This window comes from Cotesia glomerata, linkage group LG6, assembly GCF_020080835.1.
Source record: "Cotesia glomerata isolate CgM1 linkage group LG6, MPM_Cglom_v2.3, whole genome shotgun sequence".
Taxonomy (NCBI): domain Eukaryota; kingdom Metazoa; phylum Arthropoda; class Insecta; order Hymenoptera; family Braconidae; genus Cotesia; species Cotesia glomerata.
The window spans coordinates 9536245-9559763 of NC_058163.1; the positions used below are offsets into that span (position 1 = coordinate 9536245).

The 23519-nt window shown below is 29.0% G+C and overlaps 1 protein-coding gene across 4 annotated transcripts in view; it reads right to left on the reverse strand.

Moving 5' to 3' along the window:
• Positions 1-4035: 4035 nt before the first annotated feature.
• Positions 4036-23519, reverse strand: part of LOC123267461 (ecdysone-induced protein 78C) — a 47256-nt gene continuing 27772 nt past the window's right edge. For 3 of the 4 annotated variants that reach the window (XM_044732090.1, XM_044732088.1, XM_044732089.1), the window contains 6 exons: positions 11778-11902; positions 10790-10931; positions 7338-7524; positions 6932-7229; positions 5172-5471; positions 4036-4524 (listed from right to left, as the gene is read on the reverse strand). In XM_044732090.1, the coding sequence (XP_044588025.1) occupies positions 4132-4524; positions 5172-5471; positions 6932-7229; positions 7338-7524; positions 10790-10931; positions 11778-11902 (1445 nt within the window). In that variant the 3' untranslated portion in view covers positions 4036-4131. Of the gene's footprint in view, positions 4525-5171; positions 5472-6931; positions 7525-10789; positions 10932-11777; positions 11903-23519 lie in introns of all 4 variants that reach the window. The other variant, XM_044732087.1, reaches the window with a different exon arrangement.

Genomic DNA, 23519 nt, shown 5'->3' on the forward strand with positions numbered 1-23519 from the left:
TGCAACATCTTTAAATGTTATTTCTACTGAAATCATAAAAATTATGTTATTGATCAAAACATAGAAATTTGGAAGAATTTATAGAAAAAAGTCAATAATCTATTTTTGATAAAAAAAATAATTTTAATTGAGAACACAATAATTAAAAAGTTTTTCATTCTTGTCAATAAAAATGAAGTTTTAAACTCGAAAAAGTTATAAAATATAGTTAATCTAACAAAATGCATGCATAAAGTTAAGTACAATTATTATATTATAAATAAAGTATTTTTCTTAATTATAAAAAATAATTAAATAAAACATTTGTACTTGCAGTATAGAGCAGTCATTTGTAGCATATATCATCAATATATATGTATATAGATTTTCTTAATGATTCTGCGATTCAAGTGTATTTCCTATCTATTATTATTCACTCCTATTTTTACAAATATAGTTATAAGTCATAATAATATGATTATTTATTTAAATAAACAAATGAAAATAAATTACTTTTCATTTTTTTATATAGAATGTTATTATAAAAATATTAATGCAACATATTTATATTCAAGTATTAGCAGCGCTATGATATGTTACAATATTGTGCCGAGCGTGAAGGCTGTAACTATAAAAGAAATGGTTACTTACTACCTTTGTGTTTAGCTTGTCAGTATAACAAATTATGATACCATAAAGATTAATAAATTAAAAAAAGAAATAGCCACTTTATAAATATAATATTTCATACAAAATGTAAATGCAAAAAAAATTTTGATAGTTTCTATACATGAAGAAATATAAAAAAGGCCAGAGGCGAAAATTTTAAGAACTTCACACCCAATAAATTACATATAATTTTATGTTGCACTTAATTATTTGCCTACTTAGTAACTAAAAACCCTGTTAAAATTGTAAAATTTTATAATTTTTAAAAATGAATTCATCTAACTTTTTAATTTCTTCCAAAAAAAATATTGTAAGACCGATTAAATTTAAACAAAAAGTAAAATCATCAAATACAGCAGCAAGGGTAAGGTATGTGCGAAAAATAGTCATTTTGCTATTGCTAGCTACATAGCTAAGAAATATTTTTTGGATCCCAAAAGTCCAAAATTTGATAATAGGGCTGAAAGGCTTGTGTGAATTTTGATAATTGAAATTTGGCGTGCCACAATTAGATCAACGATTCCTACCTGAAAAGTCCAACGCCAAGAAACATCTTTTATTGCGTATTTTTATGGGTGACCATTGCCTAGGAGATTTACTACTTGGAGAAAAATCTCCTGTTATAAAATTTACATGGAAGAAGAAATCTAAAAAAATTTAGGGTCAATCAAACTCGACATAATTCGCTTATACTTTTTAGCTTTGCAAAAGGCAAATTATAATTTTTAGATGCTTACTATACTTTTGACGGTAAGATTCGCATTCATCTAAACATTTGAGTCTAAATTTCTGATTTGATAATTTATTCGTGTATATATTGATGTAATTTTTTTAAATTAAACAAAAATAATTTATTAAACTTATTATAAAATACAAATTCATATTATTCAACAATTATAAATGAAGTGAAATTCTATAAAACACAAAAAAAATTTCTAAATTTTACTATAAAAAATTTTATGGTGAAATTAAATAACAAAAAATACTATTTTGAAGCCAACATTTTCTTCTCATTCGAATAGAATCATTAAAAATTAAAAATTATAATTGTTGTGGTTCACTTGTACCAAATATCTTTGTCAAGTAGTCGATAACTGTACAATTGTAATTTTCTGAGCAAATTTTATGATTTACATATGGTATTCTACCCTTTAATTCGATCATTAAGTTTAATAAATAAAAAATTATTATTATATTGATAGTTGATAATATTTATTATTTCTTACGTTTTATAGAAATAAAAACTTGAAAGATATGTATTTTCGTTTTATTCTCCCTAACATTCAGAATAATTTATTATTTTATTCTATTTCAAGTAGTAAAAATAGATTGCGTAGAATGTGATACGTAGCGCATGCATCTACAAAGATCCAGTATTAGATTTATACATATTTTATAAGCAAAGTCCTCAGACTGAGCATTGTTAATAATATCTGGGCAATTCCAATACTACCCACTGGCATTGAGCAAAGTTTACAGAAGAAATAAATTTGCAGACTTGGTATAATTTTACATGAGCGAAGTAATACCGTATTAATATAACGAAGAATAGAAAAGGCAACCTTTACGGTGATGTAGATTACCTATTAGAAGAAATTGAGGTGTTAATTTCGTTTAATAATTTATCACACTCGCATAACATACGTCTTGATTCATTAATTTTTATTAATAATAAAAAAAAGAGAACCTTTTGGAAGTAAAGTTGTAGAGTAGATTTATTTTATTTATAAGTTATTAAATAATTACTTTGGAAATTTATAAATATTTTGAAAATTAATTTATTTCTTCCCGGAAGATATAATGTGAATTGCCTAAAACGACTTTATTACCTACAAATGGAAAAAATATTGAAACTGGAAATAGAGTCCAAATATATTATTTATGAGCACACATTTAAGATCATATATGACCATACATGAGGATTAATTATATCCATGGTATATTCACTGATAGAAAAACTAGATTCAAGAGAAATAATCTCTCCGAAAAATTTGTTTAGAAGAAAACTGCTTGTCTTCAAAAATTTCTTCCCTTATAAATTTCTTCATCTTGGCTTAAAAGACCAATATCTTCGATCAGTGACTATTACCACCTGATTTAAGAGTTTATTGTCTTCGATTGATAGTCAAATTCTTCAACCAAAAATAATTCTCAAAAACTAAGAAAATATTTAACCGTTGCCATAGTAACTGTGGCTATGATAACCGTTGCCAAAGTGGTCACCATAGCAACGAAAAGCAACAACAATGAAAACTTCACATCAATTTTTTAATAAAGAATTGATTCAAGGACTAGTTTTTGGATTCAAAATATTAAATTAAATTTTTACTTTAACTTATCCTAGAACGTATTTAAGACTTTTCCGTATCGTTTGAAAACTGTAAAATTTTTTTTAGAAACTTTTCTACTTAACCAAGATTTATAATTTATTGATTGGTGATTTAAGCTCTTAAAAATATTTTTCTTGAATCAATTAGTTTTTTCTCTTCAGAAAATAATCAAACATAGTTTTTTCCCGGAAAATTATTATCATAGCATGTTAAAATCTAATACCATTTACATTATCTCAAATCAGATCAACAGGTCGACTCGATTCGTATGTTAATTTGATTAAACCTTGCAAATTTATTATTTCAGTTAGAAACTAACTTATAGGTGTGATTCAGAAACTTTATCTTGAAAGAAATTGCACTTTTGAAATGTATATACATGTGTGATAAAATAATTGGCTACAGATACTAGTGTAAACATAATAAAGTGTGCAGACTATTATCACCAGTTTGATTTTAGGGTAGCGTATGTAGTATCTCAATTGGTCAATTTCCACTATCCTAGTCGTATAATTACTCATATCATCCGTGACCTTAGTAAATGTATGCATGCATAAATTTCGAATCAACAAATAGTTTTACATATTCACTTTTTAAGATTATATAGATAATTTAACGGTGTACGTTTTGCCCAAGTCGGCGAGCAATATTAAGATTGCCCAGGTATTATTGAAAATTCCTATATCACGAATTTCCTTCGTATATTTATACATTATTTAAATACTCATTCTTTTTAAGAAGTTCTTGCAGTAAAAACTTGTTCATTTGCTATATACTTAGATCACACCTGGAAATGAGTTTCATAATTCATTTTTACTTGTCTTCATTAATTTTTAACATTAATATTATTAATCATTTAGTCTAATCATTAAAAAATTATTATAACAAGTTAAAATGAATTTTGAAATCTCTATTTATTTATCACGTTGAGCAGACGAAACATAAATAAGATAAAACTGTTAAATAAAATTTAAGCGGAAAAAATTATGCTCAAATAATATCAACTGATAATAAGAAATTTTTATAATTATTATACGAGTTTATATCAGTGATGATATTATTTTAGCATTAAAATTTTCTCCTATATAAAATAAAATACTTATGATAAAATAAAAAAAATACAATATTAACAATAACATAGATTCATACTCGTTCACTGTAGATCTTCTTCACATTTGGGAATGTCAAATATTTCAGCAAATAACGGTGGTAATTTGAGCTTTGTCCAGTTTCTTCGAAACCAATCAAGTAAGTTAGCGTGTCGTGAACCAAGTGCTCTTAGTTCCGGTATCCTTTGAGCTATACTAACCCCTGATAAAGAACCACTACCAGGAACAGTATCATTTGTAAGAGAATGATTTCTATCATTTTGAATTCGTAATCCTTCTAATAAGCGATCTTGCAACTTTTGCACCGCTTTAACATCGTTCAGACCTTGTCGTTCACTTAATAACACAGCACCGGAAAATAATCCCAACTCAGCGTCAGATAGCTGGTAAGAATTTAAAGATGTAGTGAACTGCAATAACGACATCACAAAATCTGGCTGAAATTAAAAAAAAAAAATTCAGTGTATTTTTGTGTATAAACGTGAAAAAATAACAACATTATAAATACAGTGAATTCTTGTTAAGTCGAAATCCTCAGTAACTCGAAAAAAATTTGAATTCCCTTCCGCTGAACTCTTAAATACGCGATACCTCGAATTATTTAGACTCTGTAACTCGAACTTAGTATCGTTTGCCTTCCAGTATCGATAAGGGATATTTATACTCTATAACTCGAATTTTAAAAGTAAAACTCTATAAATCAAAGTTAGTAAAATATAAAAACGTTTTTCTCCGAACTGTACAAGCTTATAGCAATCAAATCTGAATTCCTAGACGAATGTTCAATGCTTCTTATATTCTTGTTTGTAATGTATATTTTCTCTCCAAGTTATTTTCTTGCAAATCAAGTGTTTTCTTAATTTTTTTAGTCTACTTGCAAATTTTGAACATCTTGTTAAGTCAAAAACATGTTAACTCGAAGTTTTTATCACTTCCCTTGAAGTTCTAGTTATCGAGAGTCTACTGTATTAAAATTTTATTTTCAATTTAAACGTACTCGCTAAACACGAACAAAGTTCGATCGGAATTATTCGGTTAATTGAACTAGATTGAATTTTAATAGCAAATAAATTTGTTCTCTCACCTCGTACATCAATTCAATTTGTTGCCTTGTAATATATGTCCCATCTTCAAAAGTCATTGAAGTATCAGTAGTCATTTTCGAAATATGACACAGCCATACTTCGAAAAAGCCAACTTTAATGAGTATTAACTGATCGTCTTGAGTCAACTCACAAAAACCTGGCACTCGTTTCGCGAATTCCACAACCCTTTGAACTGAAGGCGTCACCTGGGCCGCGAATTGTTGCCATAACCAAATCCGTTGAGTTTCTACGGTCTCAGCAGTAGAAGATGCAGCTTCAGGATCTTCCGGACTTGTTGGCTGAAAACGAGTGAAAAAACAAAAGATACATGAGAAAAATCGCAAAATTAAAAATACTTGGATTTTTAAACTAAATTAGAGGAATCTCATAAGAATTTTTAAATTGTAAATCAATTTATTAAAAGATTTAACCAATCATCTTTATTTGCACACTATAAAAAAAACTACTTTATTCAAATGGAATATATTTTTAAATTTCAATCTTATTTTAAGATAATTAATTCTTTTTATTCAAAAAATTAACTTGATAATCATGAAATTAAAATTCTTGGATGAGTAACAAATTTACTAGAAGTATTTCACTGTGACTAAAGATTTTCGGACTTCTGCTACTTTTCATGAAAAAATCAAAAAACGATTGTTCCTGCAGGTCATCACTGATGGAATTTCTCGCTATTTCCAAGCTTAAAACGCTCGAACAATAATATATTACAAAGTTCTGAGCTCTTCAAACTTTCAAAAACACAATTGTTATTCATTTTCGAGCTCCTAAATTTAGTACTTGTTTTGGTAGAACACTTTTTTAAAAATTTTGAATCATAAATCTCAAATGAATCAACCGATTTTGATGCAGTTTGCGACATTCAATACAATTTTTCAAGCACAAAATGATAACTTATTTTTTGAGAAATAATTCGACGAGAAATTTCGAAGTAATGTATAAATAAAACTTTTAACATTTTTTTAACAACGAAATCTCTTAGAAGAATATACTGATTTTAAAGCGGGAAGTTAAAAAAGTCTCAAATGTCTTTTAGAGTGGGTTGAAGTAAAATTTCATTTCTTTTTAAAATTTTTTCTCTATTTTGAATAAAAAACTATCTCTTGAACCCAGAATATGAAGCTCTTAGAAGAAAACGAAATTATTCTTAATTTCTCGTGTAAAACAGTTGCGGAATTCTTCCGGTGATTCCGCTGCAAATTCTGAGAAATTCATATTTTGATACAAATACGAATTCCAAAGGAATCTGGATGAAATCATAGAAAATGATTTCATCAGATTAATTTAGTAATAATTGTATATATTTATATATTATATATTTTATATGAATTTACAAAATTATGGTACGTTGATTAATTCATAACGGACTTTTCAAAGTTTCTCAGGGAAATCCGGAAGAATCCCGTAGGAAAATTTGTGGAACTCTGCCAGTCTAGCTTCTAGTTTCAATTCCATAAGGATTCCAAAAGAATTCTGTAGAGTTTTGTCCGGGATTTCGTCAAAATTATAAGAGCTGTTCTTGGACAAAGATTTGAATTGTATCAATCAAATATAATATACTTATGAACCTAAAATACTAGTCTCTTAAGCCAAGATGACGAAATTCAAAGCAAGAAATTTTTGAACTGAGACAACCGGTCTTCAAAACATGCTTCTTGGATCAATTTCTTTTAAACCAAGATAGTTTTGCTATTAATACCCAAATAAATAGTTATTAAACAAAAGATAACTTACGTACCGGTATAACCATTGGTTTTCGTACGAGACTCTTGGTGGATTCATCAGTAAAAACACAGTGAGCATGATGAGCTTGTGAAACTTGAAGAATAACATCGTAAACAGCCAATTGCTTATTATCAGCGTCCGACTGATCAGCTTCAACCACAGTCGCCGCCGGTATCCGTACAATCACATTTTGATTACTATTAATACCATTGCAGTTGTTATGATTGTTTATTGCACTATTGTTATTATTATTTATATTAGTACTATTATTATTATTATTATTATTATTATTATTATTATTATTATTATTACTATTATTGTTATTATTGTTACTACTACTATTATTTAAATTATTATTATTATTACTATTGTTATTATTGGTAATATTGTTGTTGCTGCTGCTGTTGATGTTGTTGGTATTATTATTACTATTATTATTGTTCACACTACTGTTAACTGTGTTTGTCGAACTATTGTTGTTGTTGTTGTTGTTGTTGTTATTATTGACGCTGGAACTAAGTTGTTGATTTGAAATTGTTGTCGTTGAAATAGAGTCGTCGGATCCGCGTTCTCGAGATCGTTTCGGTACTCGACCATATCGGACCGCTGTAAAAAAATTTTATAGTAAAATAAATGAAACTCATCAATTACACTAATGAAAAAATTAAATTGATTCAAGAGAAGAAATCTTCAACTAAGAAAATTATTTCAAAGAATCTCGTAGACTTAAATCAAGCCGAAAAATCTTGAGCCAAGTAAAATTTATTTGAATCAAGAAATTTTTTGCTTGATTCAAGATAAACAAATTTTTAACTTCCCGCTAAGAAAATCGAAGATTTTCAAAAATCGGGAAGTTATTGTTTTCACCCCGTTTTTCGAAAATCGAGTTTTCATCGGATCTCGACGTTTCGAGCTCCTAGGAAGCTTCCCTGACTATTCCCGCGATGGTGTGTGTGTGTGTGTGTGTGTGTGTGTGTGTGTGTGTGTGTGTGTGTGTGTATGGATGTATGTAAACCTCTAATAACTATTGAACGGCTTGACCGATTTAATCGCGGTTGGTGCCATTCGAAAGGGCTTGACTTAACTTAGGTTTTGAATATACTTTGGACTGATTCGGATCAGTAGATTTTGAGAAATCTCAAAAAAACTAAAAAAAAAAATTTTTTCAAATGTGGTATTTTTGGAATAACTTTTAAACGGCTTGACCGATCAATTCTAAAAACTAATCAGCTCTTAACATCAAAAAACCACGTCGATCGCCGCCAGTCCGGTCAAAATCGGTTAATTCGTTCGTGAGTTATCGTTGACGAAAGAAAACCGAAAAAAGTGTTTTTTCGGAATTACTCCGAAATTTCTTGTTCTATCAATTCAACCTTAAAGATTTTCCATGAAGCTTAAAAAATTGCGTCGAATGCCCCCTACCGCGTGAAAATCGGTTCATTCATTCAAAAGTTATTGCGATTTGAAAATTTAAAAAATAGTGTTTTATCATACTTCTATGAGATTTTTGAGCTCGAAGAGCTCAAAAACGTCATAAGTGCAATTTCAAGCGTGTAGGTATAGAATGGGCGGGAAGTTGCAGGAATGGCCTTCAGGGTCAACCGTTTTCCTAATTTTTTAAAATAATTTTTTTAGTTCACGACTTTTTTTTTTTTAATCAAATTAATTTTTTTATTGGAATATTAATATATACTAGCAACCTGTAGTCACTATGCGACTGTTGAGATTTACGGATTATGAATAAGAAAACTTTGGTTTAATGATTTTTTTTAGTAGATTTCATAGAAATGTATTACATTTGTTTCTCATGGCGGAACTTTCGAAAAATTTTACTGTTTTCTGACTCAGTTTGTCGGGCTGATTCAGAAAATACATATGGTTCAAAAGTTTATATATGTATGTATATACGATATAACGCGGCTTGTCCGGACAATAGCGTCTCTAATTCATAGTGGATCTTCTCCAAACTCAACATACTTTTCAGATGAATACCAAGGTCAAGTTCAAAAATGAGCTTAATTGATCAAGTAGTTCAGAAATTACAGGCTTTCAAAACCCGGCTTAAGAATACTGATTGAAAACAATTGAAAAGCGGCCACTCCATGCAAACTGTATATCTATATATACAAATAAAAGAATTGAAATTATTGAAAAGAATTCAAATTTCATCATTTTTAATTTTTTTCAATCAATGTTTTTAAACAGGGAATTTTCAAAATCATAAAAATTCATATTTTGGCAGTTTCTTTAGTGAATAACTTTTTAATGAAATAACTTATCGAATTTTTGTGAATTAAATTTTGAAGCCCATTAAACGAACTTTAATTTTCATGTCTTTTTATTCTCCTAGACTGAAAATAACCTATTGGTCTGAAGATATTTCATGAAATTTTACTATTGCATTCGTTTCAACTTAGGGAGAAGGGATTCCATCAATGTGATTGAAGTATTTGTATTATTAGTGTTGTGATTTTATTTAAGTAGGAAATCTACTTCCATTTCGGCTGCCGAATGGCACTTTTTTTTTTAATATTTCAAATCAGATTATACATAATTTGGGTACGTTTTAAATAAATCTTGAAAATAATAGTACTACCTATGATAGGATCAATCACAAATAGTTTAATAGACAAATTTATAGAACCAGTAAACTATTTAAAACTGCTCCAAAAACTTATCATAAAAGTTGACTATCACTGGAAAATTTATAAAACCGTGAAAAGAAACAAATTCTTGTCAAGACTTGTTTGATGATACCGAATTCAACTATAAAAATTCCTTTTAAAATAATAATATTCTCGTCACAAAATGTTCCTTACTCTCACAATTATTCAAATCATAAATAACTATCGCTGAAAAAAATATCGAACCCAATTTACGATGAAGATATACCCGTTAAAAATTTTTCTTAATTTCTTAATTATATAAATAAATTTTTAACCTGTAACCTCATTCACGTGCACAAAATACAATAAATAGATTTAAAAAAAGCGCCATTTGGCCACACCCGACATGTATAGGTAGATTTCTTGTTTAAATATTGAAAAAAAAAAAGTTATTAAAACGCAATAATGTCCTAAAATTAATTTTTTTTTTATATTTATGCAAATAACGATATGAGACCGACGACAACAAATAGATATTCAAAGACATCTACCTAAAAAATAGGATTTGTAACAGATGAAAGTCATTTGATGATAAAAGCTAAAAATTAATTTATTCTTGATTTTTTTTTTAATTTTCCCAACTACGAAATAAATTGAAAGAAGTATCAAAAGTCGACGAATAATAGCTTAAATTAAAGATAATCATGTGAACTTTGAAAGAAATTTAATAGATTTAAGCTAACTTTTGCGGCTTAAAAATTATTTTAAAAAAAGGGCCGAAATACGATCATTGAAAAATTTTTTCAAATTTTCCAAATCACGGAATTAATTAAAACAAATCATTAAAACTAGACGAATAATAGCTGCAATTGAAAGTAATTAATTGAGGTTTGAGATAAATTTAATAGATTTCATCTATCTTTCGTATCTGGGAAATTATTTCCATAAAATATACGAAATTAAAAATTTTTTTAAATTAAAAAAAAAAAAATTTTCGAACACCTACAACTTCAAAATTAACTGGCCGATTTTGCTCACTTTCTAACTTGATCTCGGTATTGATCTATAGAATAAGCCCACAAAATTTCATAAAGATCCTTCAAATTTCGACCTGAAACCGGCTACAATAGCTAGATTTATAAATAAAACTACCTAAAAACTCTTTTATTCATATAAATACGCCAGAGATGAAAATTTCTTTATTCTTTTAATTATATAGATATGTTATTATAATAACATAGAATTAATAAATGAAATGTACTTACAATCCCGTGACATTCCGACTGCTAGACATTTTTTGAATCTGCAGTACTGACAGCGATTTCTGTTTAATCTTATCACTAAACATTTTCCATCTCGCAAACATCGATACTCGATCTGCTTTTGAATACTCCTTCGGAAGAAACCCTTCAAGAAAAATATAATTTTTATTAGTTGTTATAAAATTAAGGTAACTAAGTATGTCGTAAATTGCTTTGAAACTTAGTATTATATCAACCACTTATTGTACTGATTAAATTATAATCAACCAACCACACAGAAAGAATGGTTCACTTGAACCAAGAATATATTTTTCTTGCTAATTATTTTCTTGGGCGAAAAAAAAATTTTTTTTTGACACAAGAAATTTCACTTATTCCAACAAAATTAATTTTCTTGCTTCAAGAAATACGTATCTTGATCCAAGACAATTTATTTAAATCAAGAAAATTTTCTTGTTTTGAGAAAATTTTTCTCTTGCTCCAAAAAATTAAGTTCTTGACAGAAGTAAATTTTCTTGTCTTGAGAAAATTTTTCTCTTGCTCCAAAAAATTAAATATCTTGACAATAAATTTTCATTAATATTTTTATTGGCGAACACGTCAAATGGGAAGATCAAATAATATTGAACCATTTTCTTTCATTCAATATGTATAATTGCGTGCTAAAATAATCTAAAATAGGTATCAAATATTCAAGTGAAAATTTTTTTCTCAGCTGAAGTAGGTGGCGCTGCTTCCCTAAAGTATCTAAAAATCTTGATCCAATATAAAAATTTATTGTATCAAGTATTTATGATAATTTGAATTAAGAAAAATTACTTCCACCAAGAATAGAATTTCAAGAAAAATTTTTACTTCGGCCAAGACAACTTCGGTCTTCCTCCGGGCACCCAAAAATTTACTTGAGCCAAGAATTTTATTCTCCAGTCAAGAAATCTTTTTTTCTGTGCAGGTATAGTTAAAATTTGACAGAATTAGAAAAAAAAATTACCTTACAACCCTCGCAACTTGTAACACCGTAATGAAATCCACTGGCTTTGTCACCGCAAACCTTACAGGGTACGAAACTTTTGGCAGGAGTTGAACTATTTGAATCTGCTGCTACATAATGCTGCTCTGAAATTAGAAAAAAATTACTTAGCGCAAGTCTATGAATTTACGACTATCACGTATTTGGTAGGATAAAATGATTTTTTATCGTAATTATCGAACTCGGTATACAAAATTACAAATCTTATCAAAAGTATTCGAAAATTGAAAAACAAGTATTCCGAAAATATTTCTTCACAAAATTTTGAGTTGAAATGATATCTTACAGACTATACTGTTACAACTTATAATGTTTATAAATAAATGAATAATTGTACAATGGGAAATATACAAAAGTATAGAAGATTATTTTTATTGTTCATTCACACACATACATTGAATCATTTGTTAAAGTGTCAACAGATGTAATTACATTTTACCAATGGCTTAACGTAACTTTAACAAGCATTATAATATGCCTGCTTTATAGACCCAGGCACATCGATATTACTTTCACCGCCTCTCTTTCATATTATTCTGTTTGTCATCGGTACAAAACAGACAATACATCCTCTTTATTCTGATCAATCATCAATATATCCGTATATTTTTTTTTCGTTGCCAATTACCTAATTGTAACATGTATAAAACCAATTATTCAATGAATATTATTTAAAAAACATTACAAAAAAAATAATGATAATCATATGCATACCAATATTTCATGTAAGCAACCTGGAAAATTACGAATTATTAATAAAATACTTTGATTTAATGGCTCTGTTTAAGTTTACGCTTAGAAGATTTTGTACATAAGAAAATAATTTTGAAGAAATTGAGAAAAAATTCTTAAACTAAAAAATGTCCTCTGTTTGAGTAAATTTTACTTGATTCAAGACAATGAAACTCTTTAATAGTATATTACACACCTAGGGAAGTAAAATAAGAAATGTCTCAGATCACATGTCAACAAACATGTGATCTGAGGCTTTCTTATTTACTTCCCGTGGAGTGTATACTATTTTTTTGCTCGACGAAGGCAGGAAGCGGCAACTTCGCTTAGCGCAGCGGGCCAAAAGTTGACGCTTTCTGCCCGTCGAGCAAAATAGTATATTACACCCCTTGGGAAGGAAAATAAGAAAAGCCTCAGATCACATGTAATTGTTGGCCGAGGCGAAGCCGAGGTCAACAAACATGTGATCTGAGGTTTTCTTTTTTACTTCCCAAGGGCTGTATAATATTTTTTTGTCCGAGGAAGGAGGAAAGCGGCAACTTTGTTTAGCGCAGTGAGACCAAAGTTGCCACTTTCCGCCCAGAGGGCAAAAAAAATTATTTTCTTGGTTCCATAATTTTTCTCATGATCAAAGTTATTATTTTTTTTTTTTTTTTCAGTGTATCAAAAACTGAAAGTGACTATATTCTCTCTGAAGAATATATAATATATAAGAAAATAACGCAAGGTATACTAATCTAGGCTCAGTCCTACTTGATGCTTAGGAAATTTGAACCGGGCCAATGATATTTTGTGATATTTTTAATCCCAATATACATAGATTGGGTACTTTTGAAATAAATTCAAAAACTAACATTGCAATGACAGAATTAATTATTAATAATTTAATGAAAAATGTCCCATAACTAATTTATAGAACCAAAAAACTATTCAAAACTGCTCCAAAAACTTAACATAAAAAATTGACTATAATTGAAAAATATATATATATGGAATCATGAAAAGACACAAATCTAGGTCAGGACCTTCTTGATGGTAAGAAAAACCCGTCACAAAATCATCCTTATTCTCTTAATTATTTAGATGATAAATTGACTTTTGTCGAAAAAAATATCAAATCGTAAAAAAACACGAATTCAGGTTACGACTTTTTTCATGATATCTATTTCAACTATTAATACCCATTTTATAATAAAGATGTTCCCGTAACAAAATTTTGTTTATTCTTTTAATTATATAGATTAATATTTGACATAAAACCACATGCACATATATAAAACATAATAAATAAACAAATAAAAAATGAACAAATTTTAATCCAGAGCTAAATTCTAATCTATTAAGAGCTACTTCGAAAACTCATAATAAATTAACTATAGCTAAAAATCATATGAAGCCTTGAAACTGCATAAATTCAGGTCAAGCTGATTTTGATGAGACTAAATTTAACTAAAAATAAATAATTTTATCATATGAATACGCCAGAGATAAAATTTTCCTTATTCTCTTAATTATTTTGAAAACTAACTAGACATTTAGCGGCAAGTTTCTCTAATTTAATCTATGAATTAGAAAAGTCGCGGACGTATGTTAGTTTCGAACACAGAACCTCTCGGCTATCGATTCAATACGCCGCTAGTTGGTTCAAGTCACGTATATTCTTATGTAATGCTTGTTTGATTCATTTAGATTAAAACAACATTTTTTTTTCTATAAAAATGTTAATTAATTGATTTAAAAGTTTTTTTAATTGATTCAGTAATCATTTCTCTTTCTGAAAATTTTTCATTTCATTTATGTTTATTAAGGTAGTTCATTCATGAATGCAGAATTCCAAGAAGTTTTCGAGATTTGAAATAATCCTAATAAAATACACAACATATGTGCTGTTGAAATTTAAAATCAATTGACCGTATCAAATATGAGATAATTCTAATTAAATTAAAAGAATTTTATGATCATTTCAAAAAACTGATATCTGTAAGAATAATATGCTTAGAATAACTCAAAAAAAAATTTTAAGCTCCTGACCATGTAGTTTTTTTTTCATAAATTATCAATAAACTGGCTAGCTAAACAAAAATAACCATTTTTAAAAGTGAATACGAAAAAGTCTGTCAGAAAAGCAGCACTAACGAGTAAAAAGGAAAAAAATAGTTTAAAACTTTATTTTTAATTTTAAGTTGAGTTTTAATAACACTATTTTCAGATTGCTACAATGATTAACTTGTCAGCAATAATACTCACATGATTGAAATTTATAATCAATGATGTTATACCCATATCAAAAAACTTATGTATCAAGAATTATATTCTTCAGTTCTGCACAACTAGTAATAGACAATAATTTATGATAGCATTTATTCGACCGCTTTCTCAATGCACTTTCTACTGTTGATCTCGATGAGACATAGAGTTTCTATCTTTCGACCTTTTTGAATGTTTTCTAATATACTTTGCAGTATAACTCTGCATTTGATCGTCATATATAACCAATATAGAAGACGTATACACTAAATTCGCAAGTTGCATTGGAAATAATGAGATTATTTAGGATAAAATATGGTGAAATCGAACAAGTAAGCTTTAGGACTTGAAATAAAGATCGAACAGGTGTTATGAAATAAGAACCCGGAAATATGACCAAGCATAAACTTAAGACTTAATTAGTCTGGTCGATTTAGACGCTAATCTCAACTCTCTCGTTTTCTTTATTCCCTTCTCTTTTCTTATTTAATCGCGTAAAGAGTATACAGAAATACACTTATAATATTATGTCACGTATTCGCGGAGACGTTTGCACTTTAAATTCCTACAACTGCTTCAAGCCATCATTCTACGTGTTTTACTTCATTTTCTTCTTACATTCATATCATATTTTTTTTATTATTCATACTCAAAAATTTTTTAACTTCAAATTATTTTAATAGTTATCTAAAATTGCGGCTCTGCCTATTTTTGGTCGTTACAAAAATAAAATCGTGACTATTTGAGGTATATTCCCGAAATTTTCAAACTTTAAAAATTTTACAGATCAACAAATTTTTTGTTTTTGAAATTATTTAATTTTTCGATGCGCAACAGAAAATATCATAAGATTATTGAAAAAGTAATGTATCACTTTAAGTTTATTGATCAAAAATGAAAATTTCAATTTGTGAACTTTTCAAAGCTGAAAGTTGACCAACGTAAAATTTATTCACTTGTAGAAAACGTATATTGATTCAAGAAAAATGTTTTTTTAATTTATTTTAAAGACAACCGGTGGTCTGAAATTGAAAACAAAAACTACGTCTAGTAAGAAATTTTCTTATTACAAGAAAAATATGTTGTTGATATTTATTGAGAATATATTTTATTGTCTAAAAAATTGGTCAGATTGGTTGAAATAGATTTTATTTAATTCAAAAAATTAATTAATTAAAGGACTTAGTTCAATAAATTCTTGAGCCAAAAAATTCTTGTGAGGATACTATTTCTTCTTTTTGCTCGGTGTGCTTCAATAATTTCTTGCCTTGAATCTCGTCATCTTGGCTAAAGAGACTATTATTTTTAATCGATAACTATTGGCACTTGATTCAAGAGTATATCATCTTAAGTTTCTTCATTTACAATAGCAAAAAATCTTATAAAACTAAATTTTTACTTATTAGCATATTCTGAAACTTATTTTATGATATAGAAAGTATTAAAAATTCTAAAATTTTTAGTTTGGATTTTAATCTGGACCCATTTTGACGACCTGTTTTAATCCAAGGTAAAAAAATTTTGGAAAAAGAATATGAGTATATTTCTGAGTAATTTTCTGCTGATCTAAAAATTTTAATTTATGGATTCGCAAATTTATTTTTCAAACTAAGAAAACGGAATATTTTGAAACAATAGGGAAATTTTGAAGTAAAGATTTATTTTCTTCAAGTAGTTTTTTTTCAGCATTGAAGTTAACTTTTATCTAATAATAATACCAATCTGTTGTACAATTAATATACAGTATTTTCACATTACGTAATGGCCGTAATAGGTCGATGGATAAGGAGCGGTGAATGTTTTTTCTCTTGGAAATGGATTAGAAGTCAAAAGGTTGATGCCAGGAATAAATTGCTATGATAAGTTCAATCTGAGTATATACATCGAAGTACAAAAATAAAGCAAAAATAAAAAGAGACGTATATACATGTAAAGTATACACAGAAGAGTTTTACTTATAGCTACTAGCTATTTTTTTATCCAAATAGGCACTTGATCATCTATTGTAAAAGGTTACAGTTTTAGACAAGAGCCTTTCGGAAGAGCTTAATGAGCATTTACATACATCTTTGCCATATAGATTGCATTACATGATGAATTTATTCTTTTCCTTTTTCTTCTTTTTCTATGCAATCACATAGATTCAAGGAGAGAAACGAGAAAAAAATCACAAAAAGTCTGTGTTTTTAGATTGTATACATTATAAATATTAATTAATGGAGGCTTAATTGGTGATGATACTATATAAGCTACTTAAGATACTATCATGAAGAATATATAAGCAGCTAGAAGTAGTATAGAGGAATATTACTATTATATAGCAATAGGGAATGGAAGAAATAAAAGGAATAAGTCATAGAACGGTAGACTGAAGCGTGTTAGTGAACAAGGAGAGAAAAAAGATAAGCGGAAGAGAAATAGAATAAAGGAACAAAGTGGTAAAACATCGTGTTGTTTTTTTTGCTCTGCTGTATATAACTCTTCGCAACGGCCATCGACCTTCTCTTGTTATTCATTATTTTATAACTATTTTTATTATTCACGTACTTTATATTTAAAACGTTATTTATATTGCTTTTACATATTTTTGAGTATTGGTGCCTATGACATTACATTATTAAAATAATATGTATGCTATCTGTATATCCATTCCCCATTCATAAATATCATGTGCTTGGTGCAAATTCAATAAAATAATAATAAAACGAAACCTCCATCAACATTTCTAAAAAAATAAAATATGTGATTTCGACTAATTACCCTATCAAGATATTCAATCTCCGCTTAACTCAAGAAATATTTTTTTGAGCAAAAAATCCTGATAAATAGATGAATAAAACTGTAAATTTTTCTTATAGTTAGGATATAACACGAAGATCCCATGTTCGATTGTCCGGCATAGATAAGCATCCGTAAATAAGTACAACGACCCTGCCAGAGCAATTATTATCGTTAACGGAAAGTGGAAAATAAAGGGAACGAAAAAGTAAATAATGCAACTTTTCAAATCATAATAAAACACGTTAAACGGTGTTGTTTTTTTATTTTTCTATTGTAGTTGTTCCTTTCCTGGTTGTTGTTTCTTTTCCTTTTTTTTTTTTTCGTTTTCCTTGTCTATTTTAAAATTTTTACTTTTTATTTTTTAGTTTTCATTTTTCGTTTTTTAGTTTTCCTTTTCTATTTCATAGTTTCCCTTTTCATTTGTTAGTGCTCCTTTTTATATTATTGTCTCTTTTCCTATTGTTGTTGTCCCTTTTCCTTTTCCTATTTTTCGTTTTGCTTGTTCATTCTTTAACTTTAATTTTTCTTCTTTATGTTTCCCTTTTCATTTGTTAGTGCTCCTTTTTATATTATTGTTCCTTTTCCTATTGTTGATGTTCCTTTCCCTGTTGTTGTTTCTTCCCGAGTCGAAATTTAGAGCCTATATAGAACCCTTTAGTCCGAAATAAATCCGACTGAGAGCCCTGTAGTCCCATAGCTCCGATTTTGAACCCAGAGATCCGAACATTCACCGAGAGGTCCGATTTTGAACCCTCAAGTCCGTCAACATTAGCCTCTTCATAAATTTTTATTAACTACAATTAAATTATTCATGACATAAAAAATTAAAAATTAAAATAATATGAATTAACCCATGTACACAGAAAGAAATATTTCTTGACTGGAGAACAAAATTCTTGGCTCAAGAAAATTTTCGGGTGCCTGAAGGAAAGCCGAAGTTGTGTTGGCCGAAGTAAAAATTTTTCTTGAAATTCTATTCTTGGTGGAAGTCATTTGTTCTTAATTCAAATGATCATAAATACTTGTTACAATAAGTTTTTGTATTTGATCAAGATTTTTAGGTACTTTAGGGAAGCAGCGCCACTTACTTCAGCTGAGAAAAAAATTTTCTCACCTTGAGAAAATTTTTCTCTTGAATATTTGATACCCATTTTATATTATTTTAGCGTGCAATTATACATATTAAATGGAAACAAATGATGAAATATTATTTGATCTTCCCATTTGACATGTTAATCAATAAAAATGTAAATGAAAATTTACTTCTATCTTTATATTTCATTTTTTGGAGTAAGAGAGAAATTTTCTCAAGACTAGAAAATTTACTTCTATCAAGAACTAAATTTTTTGGAGCAAGAGGCCGAATTTTCTTAAAACAACAAGATTTTCTTGACTTAAATAAATTTTCTTGGATCAAGATACGTATTTCTTAAAGCAAGACAATGAATTTTGTTGGAATAAGTGAAATTTCTTGTGTTAAAAAAAAATTTTTTTTTTCGCTTAAGAAAATAATTAAGAAGAAATAGTATATTACACACCTAGGGAAGTAAAATAAGAAATGTCTCAGATCACATGTAAACATGTGATCTGAGGCTTTCTTATTTACTTCCCGTGGAGTGTATACTATTTTTTTGCTCGACGAAGGCAGGAAGCGGCAATTTCGTTTAGCGCAGCGGGCCGAAAGTTGACGCTTTCTGCCCGTCGAGCAAAATACATATTACACACCTAGGGAAGTAAAAGTAAATGTCTCAGATCACATGTAATTGTTGGCCGAGGCGAAGCCGAGGTCAACAAACATGTGATCTGAGGCTTATTTACTTCCCGTGGAGTGTATACTCTTTTTGTCCGACGAAGGCGGAAAGCGGCAACTTAGTTTAGCGCAGCGGGACGAAAGTTGTCACTTTCCGCCCGGAGGGCAAAATATTTTCTGCCCTCCAGGCGGAAAGTGGCAGCTTTCGGCCCGCTGCGCTAAACGAAATTGCCGCTTTCCGCCTCTGTCGGACAGAAAAATAGTATACAAACCTATGGCAGGAAAATAATAAATATCTCAGATCACATATATGTCGACCTCGGCTTCGCCTCGGGCAACATATATGTGTTCTGAGACATTTCTCATTTTCTTGCCACAGGTGTGTAATATACTATTTCTTGGCTCAAGTGAACCTTTTTTTCTGTGTAGGAGTCCCCAGAGTTGAGCGACGGGGCCAAGCTTGCGCCAAGACTGAACAACTCAGTCTCGGCCGTTCCTTTGGTGAACCAGACTTGAACCAAGACTGGCTCATCTAGCTCTGGCTATTTAATGGTGTGCTAGGCTTGGGTCAAGACTGAATAACTTAGTCTTGGCCATTTAATGGAAAATCTAAAGTTAATTTATCATTAAGTAAGCGGGGGAGGGGCCAAACGAACCTATTAAGACAAAAATGTTGAAATCCTTAATGTTTTTTCTCTGATTTTACGTTTTTTTTAGTCCTTTGCCAAGTATTTGACATTAATTTGTTCTGTTTATTGAAAATAAAAAATTGAAAATGTGGGGAAAAATGGGCCACCTTCAGAAAATATTATCATATGAGTTTTTCAACTTGTCTTACTTTTTTTGGCCTTTTACTGAGTTTATGGTATTAATTTTTTTGTGTCTATCGAAATTAAAAAATTGAGAAAAGTGAGAAATCTCAAAAAAATAAAAAAAAAAATTTTTCAAATGTGGTTCTTTTGGAATAACTTTTAAACGGATTTACCGATCGATTCTAAAAACTAATCAGCTCTTAATAAAAAAACCACGTTGATCGCAACCAGCCCGGTCAAAATCAGTTGATTCGTTAGTTAGTTATCGTTGTCGAAAGAAAACCAAAAAAAGTATTTTTTCGGAATTACTTCGAAATTCCTAGTTCGATCAATTTAAACTGAAAGATTCTTTGTGAGGCTTCAAAAACTGCGTCGAATGCCGCCAACCGTGTAGAAATCGGTTCATTCATTCAAAAGTTATTGCAGTTTAAAAATTCAAAACATAGTGTTTTATTAAACTTCTACCAGATTTTTGAGCTGGGAGAACTTAAAATTACACGAAAATTATATTTATTAAAAATTGATTTTTCTATCAATTATTTAATTAAAATTTCCATCAATAATTAAAAAATTCAATTTATTAACTAAAAAAATTTTTCTTCTTGATCTGAAGAGAAAAATTCTTAAACTAAGAAATTTATATTGGTTTAAGTGAATTTTATTTGATTCAAGAATTTTTCGTCTTGATTCAATACAATGAATTTCTTTAAAATTATTGTAAAAATTTATTGTTTAACATTTAAAATTTAATAATTTACAGTTAAATTTTTAATATTGATAATTTTAAATGTTAAAATTTATAATAAAATATTGAAAATTCATAGAATGGTGTACAAATTCTAGAGTAATATAAGGACTTGACTTTTGCATTTTTTTTAATTAATAACCATGTGTAAAAAATAGTTAATTTTCATCAAAACACAATATTAAATAACATAAAGTATATAAATATTAAACCGTCACACTTCATCATTATATAGATTTAGCTTATAAGAATGATGAGATGTGTAGTAGCTCATCGGTCGTATAGTGTAGGGGTTAGGTATCGGTCTAGCAAGCGCGCGGCTCGGGTTCGAATCTCGGATAGGACGGATGCGATTATCACTTTATTTCTATGATTAGCGAAAGTTAGGTTTAAATAAGAGTCAAACAGTCTGAATTTGCGTTAGCCTCTACATTTAAAATCAAATAGACAAAAAAATGATGCTTAAAAAATTAATTTTTTTATTATTTCTTATCAAATAGCATGAGGCAGACTTGAAAATTGACCAGGGCACAGTCCTGGTAACCAGGCATGGGCCAATCGTGGCAACTAAGGGAAATAAAAATTAATTAATAAAAAAATAATAATAAAAGAGGACTCAGGGGTTCAAAATTGGATCTAATTTTTATTTTCATCAAGTCCGATTTTGAGCCCTAAAGTGCCGAAAACGGAAATTTGTAGCGCTTGTGTGACCAAAACCGGACCTACTTAAACATGGAAACAGGCTCTAGTTTGAGCCCCTAAGTCCGAAATAGATCCGATTTTAGAAGGTTCTAAATGGTCTCTAAATTTCGACTCGGGTTCTCCTTTCAGTTTTGTTTTCGTTTCTCTTGTCTGTTTTTCGTTTAATTATTGTTTTTCGTTTTTTAATTTCTCTTTTCCGTTTTTTATTTTCCCGCTTCCTCTTCTTTTTTTTAATTTTCAAAACATTACTTTATTGTCCTTCGATTTTGCGTAAATTTAAACCATTTCAACCGGATTGATTGTAAGAAATCTCGAAAATAAATTTTTCGTTTCTATTCCTTACATTTCATTGTCTTTTTGTTAGCACTTCTTTACCATTTATTCTTAATTGTTGTTGTTCCTATTTCTAGTATTGCTCTTTTAGTAAATTTCTTTGAGCTAAATCGGTAGAATACCTCAAAAATGTCAGCATTTAAAATTTTTTAAAAATTCAAATTACTAAACTTTCGCTAGTTCTTCTTCAAATAAATTCTGAATACCATAATTTATCAAATTACGATAAAATGTATCTGAAAGCCCATTAAATTAGCTTCTATTTCTATATAGTTACGTAGTTTTCTAGACCAAAAATTGCCTATTTAATAAAATTTTATTTTTAACTTCCCGCTAAGAAAATTGAAAATTTTCAAAAATCGGGAAGTTATTGGTATTGATCCATTTTGCGAAAATCGAGTTTTCATCAGATCTCGACATTTTAAGGTCACAGGAAGCTTCCCTGACTATTCTTGCGATGGTGTCCATGCGGCTGTGTGTGTGTGTGTGTGTATGTAAACCTCTTATAATTTTTGAACGGCTCGGCCGATCGGATCGAAATAGGTGGCGATCCAAAGAGTATCATTGCCATTAAATTTCGTGAAAATTTGAATCGATTCAGTTTGCTAGATTTTGAGAAATCTCAAAAATAAAATTTTCAAAAAATCGTTTTTTTGGAATAACTTCTAAACGGCTCTACCAATCAATTCCAAAAAGTAATCTGCTTTTAAGTTTGAAAAACCACGTCGATCGCCATCAATAACGTGAAAATCGGTTGTTTGGTTCGTGAGTTATAGTTGTCGAAGAAATTTGGAAAAAATGAATTTTTCGAATTTCTCCTAGATTTACGGTTCGATCTGTTTGTGTTTAAAATTATATCATAGAATTTAAAAAACTGCGTGGAATACTGCCAACCTCGTAAAAATCGATTCATTCATTCCGAAATTATTGCAGTTTGAAAATTTAAAAAATACTGTTTTATTAAACTTCTATCAAACTTTTGAGCTCGCAGAGCTCAAAAGCTTAGAACAGCTAACTCTATGAGCTGAAACTCTATGAGCTCGGAGGGCTTGAAATAACATAGAAATTATATTTTTGAGGTCGAAGAGCTCAAAAACGTCATAAGTGTAATTTTAAGCGCTCAGATATGGAATTAGCGGGAAGTTGCAGAGATGGTCTTTAGGGTCAACCGTTTTCCAAATTTTTTTATTTGTTTTAACGATTTTGCAAGTTTTTGGTTGCTTTGTGAAATCTACTTCCATGCCAGCTGCCGACAGCCTTTTTTCTGTTTTTATTATGTTCTAATTAATTTATTAAGTTTGAAAAATATTATCAATTATAAAAAATGAATATATTTTGCTTTGAACGAAAAACAGTAATAAGCAAATATCGAATAAACTTTCAAATTGAATATTTATGAATCCATGTATATATTCCGATAAAAAAATTCGTATATAAGTTAGGTGAAGCAAGAAAATAAGCAAAAAGACTTGTTTCTCCCGCGCACTTTCACTAACTAAAAAGAATACTCACGACGAGAGTTCTCAATAATCCCCTTATCTAACTTTAACTTCGACGTAATTTACCGGTTTAATAAACAATTCGAGATAAAAATCTAAACT